This window comes from Gymnoscopelus microlampas (genome assembly GCF_963454915.1).
Source record: "Gymnoscopelus microlampas genome assembly, chromosome: 3".
NCBI lineage: Eukaryota > Metazoa > Chordata > Actinopteri > Myctophiformes > Myctophidae > Gymnoscopelus > Gymnoscopelus microlampas.
In genome coordinates this window covers 49,000,159-49,008,447 of record NC_139940.1, presented here as the reverse complement: position 1 = coordinate 49,008,447, position 8,289 = coordinate 49,000,159, and the positions used below count along the sequence as shown (strand labels likewise).

General features: G+C 41.6%; 1 protein-coding gene across 1 annotated transcript in view; it reads left to right on the top strand.

Annotated features, from left to right (window-relative positions):
* Window positions 1-600: 600 nt before the first annotated feature.
* The window catches only part of LOC311041891 (protein NLRC3-like), a gene marked incomplete at its 3' end in the record, with an annotated part of 18,884 nt that continues 11,195 nt past the window's right edge, over window positions 601-8,289 (top strand). Inside the window, exons 1-2 of the mRNA XM_084052375.1 lie at window positions 601-653; window positions 2,092-2,205. Coding sequence (XP_083908501.1) covers window positions 2,138-2,205 — 68 coding nt within the window. The 5' untranslated portion in view covers window positions 601-653; window positions 2,092-2,137. The remainder of the gene's footprint in view (window positions 654-2,091; window positions 2,206-8,289) is intronic.

The window sequence follows — 8,289 nt, the reverse complement described above, 5'->3', positions numbered from 1 at the left end:
TCTTGAAAGCAATGTTTAGCTGTAAATGACACTGTGTGTTAGTTTACATAGCTGCTATGTTGGATAGGCTACGGCTATCAGATTGAAATGAGCCAGGTGCTCTGAGCCTTTGGTTCTTTGAGTTCAGTGGTCATTAGCAAAAAATAACTGACCGATTAATTCAGTGATTGACCAATCAGAATCAAGCATTCAACCAAGCCGTATAATAACATTGAATAGTTTTGTTACATGTTTCAGTTTTTAGAGAACTGCACTTTTGAGTGCTTGGTCTTGATTGCAGGTTTGCAGCATTTGAATTGGATGGACCCAATGTTGTGATGGTTGTTTAATCTACAAAGTCTTTCACGAAATGTCTTGTTAACTAAACTAACTAAATGTAAAACATCATGAAGCACATTATTCTTATCATCAGACATACTATAGGCCTATCTGAAATCGTCATTCAACAACATATATTTGCTGTCACATTACTTAGATCTCTACCACCTACTGACTAGTTGAGCTCTAAATATGTTTAATCTTGCTTATCGTCCTGTCAGGGTTGATCCGCAGAGAGCAGAGTCTCCTGTACCCAGCTGTGTCTCCATGAAGAGTGATCACTCCAAGGGAGGATATATTGACTTCAAAGATGGACACCACTCTACTGATCAGAGGTCTGAATGGAAAACTAACAGAAAATAAATGATTTTGTTTTATTTAACTCGTTATTAAACTAATCAAAGGTCAGAAGTCATAAGATTGGTCTGATTATTCATGATGTTGATCTTTTAATCTCCCAAAACATCATATCCTTTAGCTAGAGCAGCATCCATTATGAAACTTTGTGCGTTAAAATGCACAAAAAAACTGTGATGTAGAAAAGGGGCCCTCCCCGGAGCACATGTCTTCACCAGGATGGGTGGACGCCAGTAGGACACAGAAGGGAATAGTTCTACAACATAACTTTCCACAGCTGTGTTGGCCTCTACGGGCAGAAGGGAAAGCACTTTTGGAGTGTGCTCAATAGAGGCCCTGTGATGGAGTCCAAAGAGCTGGGTGTGCAGTCATACCAAGCTCAGAGTCCAATTGACTCATGCCAGGAGTGGCTACTTACATCAGCCACATCACAGGACCCTTAACATGTGATTACAATGTGGGGTTGATTGGATGTGGGGTTCATGATGTGTCTGGTAACAAATTGACCCCACCCCAAAAAATTACGCCAATTAACTTGTGAACAGTACATGGTGATAATATGGTTCAAATAAAATCACACGAAAGATTATTCTTAAGAAGGTCAGGAATTTGTTTTGTTAACAGTGATTTTCTGTGTAGTTTACTGTAGATCTAGCTGTGTGCATGGTATTTTCCTGGGCACAGTAAACACTGTGCGTCGCATCCGACCCCACACACGCACATTTTGCGCATTTACAGATAGATACAACCAGTCAAACCACCTGACCTCTACTGTCTCTGTTATCATGTTGCCTTGGCCTGATATCAACGGGATGTTGTTAGACGTTGATGTTTAAACAGCTCATATAATCGTAAAGTTAATAAATATGAAATCTACAGATGTGCCACTTCAAAACTTCACACGTTACTGTTCTTTCCCTGAAAGTGCCCTGAAAAGGCATGTTTTCCTCCCTGTTCTGCCCTTAAAATTGCACTGTTTTGCCCCTGAAAAGAAGTTGTCACTACACACCCCCGTTTTTCCCTTCAACAGACACCCATATACATGAGAACAAAAGAATGTGTGTTGAGAAGGTGTCAGACTCATTATGAGGCGAAAGGTGATTTGAAGAGGTCCTTGACCAGTTGCTCAAATTAATTAGCATCATAAAAGCAGTGATCATCAAAATAATTCATCATTTTAAATGCCCTTCTTTGTCCCTCTTATTGCCCTGGGAATCCCCTGAAAATTTACTGTCTTGGCGATGGCAGGACATGTGAAGTTTTGAAATGGCACATCTGTATCTTGTGAAATGTGACTAATTTGACTTGTGTACCATAATTTAAATATAAGTGATTTAATATTTAGATGTGTAGCAACTACAGTGTGACTAGTTGATGAATAAATGCAATGTTTCATGTTGGTTGTCATGGTGTCAGGGTTGATCAGCAGAGAGCAGAGTCTCCTGTACCCAGCTGTGTCTCCATGAAGAGTGACCACTCCAAGGGAGGATATATTGACTTCAAAGATGGACACCACTTTACTGATCAGAGGTCAGAATGTACAACAATCAGAATGTCTTTCCTACAATTAGTGCAGCATCTTAAATGATGGGCCAGCAATGTTCGGAATTCACCAACCAGGCTGGAATGTGAAAAATCGGACGGATCGGAAGGGTCCGTCTTGATCACTTGCCTAAAGAGATAATACTGTATGTAGCGATTTGCGTGATGTTTGGACAACATTTGTAGGAGAATACTTATTTTTTTTGTGTGCAAAAAGCAGCCTCCTGGTGGTGCTAGAATAGGGCAATGTTGAAAGGCTGGCATTTGTTCCTCAACGTAGTGTGAATGTGCATGCAAAGTTCCACCACAATCGGACGCTGTGTTCATGATTTGCGGCATTTTTTTTTTAAACGTACCACTCCTGTAAACTTTAGATGTCAATCTTAGCCAATCAGGATGGAATATGAAAAATCAAACAGATCCGTCTTGATCACATGACTATAGAGATCATGTGTACCGATGTACGATGAATCTGAAAGATTAATTTAAAGAATAATGTTTTATATAAGTCGGCCTCCTGGTGGCGCTATAAAAGGCAGATGAAAAATGCAGGGCAAAGGTTTTTTCCTTGGCCTATAGGGAGTACGCATAAAAAGATTTACACAGATCAGCTTGCTATAGCACCACCATGAGGTTGATTAGAAAATGTTCAAGTGGCATTTCTTCCTGGGCCTAGTGGGAATTAACGTGCAACATTTTACGGAAATTGCATGCTGTGTTCATGATTTGAGGCAATATGTTGAAAACGGAGAACTCCTGGAAACTTTGGAAGCCAATCTTAGCCAATGAGGATGGAATATGAAAAATCTGAAAGAGTAGCCTACTGTAAAAAAAAAATGTGTTTAGCACAAATTGGCCTCCTGGTGGCACTATAACAGGCCCGTGTGAGAAAATTGGGGCAGAGGTTCTGAATTGGCATCCAGGGAGTGTGTGCACAGATTCGCTGCAATCAAGCCAACGGTGCCTGGTGATTAGCTGTACACAGACAGAATGACGAACTCACAGACGGACGGACACACACACACACACACACACACACACACACACACACACACACACACACACACACACACACACACACACAGAAGGATGGACGGAAAGGGTGTAAAACATACTCTCTCGCCATACCTTTCGGCCTGGCGGAGACAATAAATGGTATACCACCTATTGTGAGAATTTTCAAACCCTGACCCTAACCCTAACAACAAAAATAAATCCTTCAGGAGTGCATTACATTCCTGGGCGGCCATAGCTGAATGGTTAGAGCAGCGGTTCCCAAACTTTTTTTGGCCGTGCACCCCGACCTAGCTGACGCACCCCCTCCACATGGAAATATATGAACATATATGTTTTTATATATGCAACATATATTTTATCATATATGTAACATATTATTTGAAATTGCACGCCTGCATATATGTCTCAATATATCGATATTTGTGGCATATATGTGGACATATATAACCTATATATCCACATACTGTATGCACATATATGAACCTGATGAACATGATTCACATAATTATGTGCAAACATACAGTGACAAAAAACAACCAAAGGAGTGGGGACCAAATTATTATTCAACTTCACAAGGGTGTAATATACAACATTTCATTGTACTGTATATTATATAACATTTTCACTGTAAGAGATTGACACATTGGAGTATACAGTAAAAACATCTATATAATTTAACTCTGAGAGAGTACAAAATGTAGCCAAATGGACCAGGCCATCGGCCGTGTCATTGGCTGGGAGACTTCAAGTGGAATATGACCCTCTACGTTTCAGCAGACCCTCTCAGAATGCATCACATTGTGACATATTGAAAAACGTTGTAAACCACAGATAATTATAATGTTCACTTTGAAAATACTGGCTGACTTTTTATGACTTCATGGCTTAATGACTCAGCCTCTAGTGTCTACTGGAGGAAAATAGGAGAGGGTCATGCCTTTTTCATTTTAGCCCAGGTGGAAGTCATGTTCAGATTTTAATTGATCAAATGTAACACATATAGTACACAATAACTGAAGAAACATTTTCCTTACTAAAATATATATATATATAAAAGAGGTGGTAGACTTCAACATAAAACCTGCATTGTTAAATTATAATGCAAGTTTCACACTGTATTGTCATCATACATCTTAAAGTGAGGGTGTAGTGGCAGTGGCTCAGGGGTAGAGTGGCTGGGTAGTGTGAACTGGAAAACCGCAAGGTTCCCAGTTCGATCCCGGGCTGGGGCGCTCCCCTAAAGTTAGTGTCGAAGTGTCCTTGAGCAAGACGCTGAACCCCTAATTGCTCCCGATGAGCAGGTTGGTGCCTTGCATGGTTTCCTCCGCCATCGGTGTATGAATGTGTGTGTAAATGGGTTAATGGCACAATCAATGTAAAGCGCTTCGGGTAGAAGCGCTATATGAATGCACCATTTACCATTTAGTATCTACACAGGAATTCAGGTTGTTACTGAAGCTGCCTTAGTGCTGATAGAATGACAATAGAAGACAAACTGGATTAAAAGCAATATTGTGTCTGGATTAAATGTTTAGGAAATGAAAACCATTTCACTGTGGAAGTGCATGACCCTCACTCTGGATGGGTCAGAAATATATATTTATGTCAGCAGGAGGGTCAGGCCTTTATATTTCAGAGAACTTTAAAAACATCCAGTGACCATTCTAAACATTGAACGGTTCCTTATCTTGTCAGGGTTGATCAGCAGAGAGCAGAGTCTCCTGTACCCAGCTGTGTCTCCATGAAGACATTTGTTTTACATTGTGACTCTGCAGGAGGCTAGCCGTCTATAAGAGGGTCTCTGTGTAGTCTACAGGATAAGTGCCAAATCTATGAATCATTGACTTTGTCATAAAATCAATACACGTTACGTACAGTATGTAAAGTTTGAGGCCCTGAACATTTTCAAAAATAGAGCTATGGCCGCGGCGATGGAAGCCATTTTCCTTTCCGCCATAAATGATTTACTTAGCATCATCTCCTGAATCAAACATGATAATACAGAATACATTATGTGACTGTCTATCCCTATGTTTTCATGGTCAATGATTACAAGGATACCACATACAATTACCACCATGGTTGTGACAAGGCGTTTTTGCGACAGCTCCATTTCTGAATGTTGAGATTTTTGGGTGACACACAGATAATCAGTGGATTATAGTAAAGATATAACTTGTTCAAACATATTGTTCAATATCAAGGTGTAACAATATCAGGATGATAGCAGACCAACACAACACAATGACACACACATTAGAGCTCAGCTGGTTTTAGTGACTATTAAATGTTGTACATTAACTATCATCTACAGTCCACTACATAGAAACACTGCCTGTCCTCTTTAGACACTGATTACAACCTGTTATAGAAATACACATCTTTCTATAGATGAATCCACAGAGTGCTGCGGTGTCAGACTCCTGCTGAGGTGTGCATTCTGACACTGCAGTTATTATTGCGCCAGGGGAGCACTCTGTGGATTCGTCTATACCATGGGTGTCAAACTGGTGATCTGCAGGGATTTTGCGGCCCGCAGAGTGGTACAATGCGGCCCGCGACGTGATTAAAAAAATCGGCAATTAATACTACCTCTTAATGGGGAAAAAAATGAGAGAGTTAAGAAAGAAAAAAAGAGCAGCGCCGCCGCAGCTTCTTCATAGATAAGACAGAGCCAGGCACTGAGGCAGTTTTCCCTCCACGCCTCCTTGCTGCTGACTGTACCTGACTGTGAAGGTATAGTGGCCAAACTTGTTCTGTGACAACAATAGCCAAGCCACTGGACATGGTCATTAGCATATGTTTGACCGTGGCCTCTCTCACTGAATGAAAGGAACTGAGACAACAGACTGAAAAACAACTAGAAAAAAAGAGTGAAAAGGGTGGCATTTCTTCCTCAGCCGAGTGGAAATGTGCGTGCATGCATGATTTGAGGCATTTTGTACCTCAAATGATCAGATGATAGTTAATGTAAAAAAAAATATTGTTTTGCTAAATTAGACCTGTTGGTAGCGCTATAACAGGGCAATGTGAAAGGGTGGCATTTCTTCCTTGGCCTAGTGGGAATATGCGTGCAAATTTTCACGGTAATCGCACGCTGTGTTGATGATTTGAGACATTTTGTTCAAAACGGACCAATCCTGCAAACTTTGGAAGCCAACCTTAGCCAATCAGGATGGAATATGAAATATTGGACGGACCCGTCTTGATCACATGGCTATAGAGATACTGTGTACCGATTTGCGTGATGTTTGAATAAAGTCTGTAGTAATATAAAACAATGGGTTTTGCACAAATCTGCCTCCTGGTGGCGCTATAACAGGCCCATGTGAAAAATTTGGGGCAGAGCTTCTGAATTGGCATCCAGGGAGTGTGTGTGCACTGTTTCGCAGCGACCGGGCCAACGGTGCCGGAGATTAGCTGGTCGCAGATAGATGGACACACGGACACACGGACGAACACACGGACGGACGGACAGGGGGTAAAACATACTCTCTCGCCATGCCTTTCGGCGTGGCGGAGACAATGATGTATAACTGAATGCGCATGAGTGCGCATGCGTGTCTGCGTGCCCACATCAAGTCACTTTTTGACCAATGCGGCCCAGACCCCAAAATGAGTTTGACAAGCCTGGTCTTTACTGAACATTTATTGTGTGTGTGTGCGTGTGTGTGTCCTCCACAGAGACCAGCAGCAGATAACTCAGGATCCCAGTGGTCAGTCTGCTCAGGAACGTCAAACAAAAAAGAAACAACAAAAAAACAGGCACATCAAACAGAACAGGACTCCATATTTAAGGTATGTCAATTAAGCAATATTACACGAGAGGGGGTGCTTTACCGTCATTATTGGCACGCCAGTGATGCGGTCAGGAACGAGGCGAAGCCGAGTTCCGCGAGCATCACTGAAGTGCCAATAATGTAAGGTAAAGCACACCCTCGAGTGTAATATTGCGATTATACAACAGTTACCAACAAAACACATCCAAATGTATTCATATTGTGGGGCAATTAATAATAAAAATGTTTCGCTATTGTCCGTTTCCCTGTAAAGAGAAGAGTTTTTGACTGAGAGACATTAAATAGTCCCTGTAGCAGCGCTTTGAGTTTGAGGCACCGTCTCATCAACACAGCTGAGCTATCAATGCTTGCGCAGTGGAATGAATTCCAGTAGGCTATATGCTCCGTCGTACGACCGTGTCACGCGGCCAAAATAACTGATCTACAAGCTGACAACGCGTCGCGATGGCGACGCGTTGTGAACTTGTAGATCGGCTATTTTGGCCGCGTGACACGGTCGTACGACGGAGCATATAGCCTACTGGACTGTTAACGAAATGGGAGTAATTTTACTTTACACAGTAGGATATTTATAACCTTCTAACCATTGATCAACCGTAAATCCACCAAATTAACAACATAGTCCATTTTGCATAGCTGTTTGTTCTCCGGTGGCGGCGGTGGGTCAGGCTACTGTCTGTTTGTTTTCCTACCATGGGACAGCGTGACTTCAAAGCACAGCTGTGCCATATATGGTCTAATCAGGTGCGGACTGGACTGCAGTGCGGAGTGATTTATTAATGTGATTAGGCCCGTGCTATGATGCTGGTTTGAAGCACGGCTAGAAAGCTATTTCAACCAATCAGATTGCTTGGTCGGAACTACCTGTTATATAATGTACAACAACACCTACTTACTTCATCCACAAATGAAATGAAAAAAAGATGAGTTGATCACAACAACGAAATGTCTTGTTAACAAAACTAACTAAATGTAAAACATCATGAAGCACTTTATTCATACTATCAGGCATACTATCTGAAATCGTCATTCGACAACACACATTTGCAGTCACATTTTAAATAATCTGTTTCATACTTGAAACATTATGCTTATCTTCCTGTCAGGGTTGATCAGCAGAGAGCTGTCTCTCCTGTACCCAGCTGTGCCTCCACGAAGAGTGACCACTACTGTGGTGGAAATCTGAATGAGGACTCAGTCAAGTAAGATAGACAAAATAAGGCAAAGACGACAGTTCAGAGGAATGAGATATCAA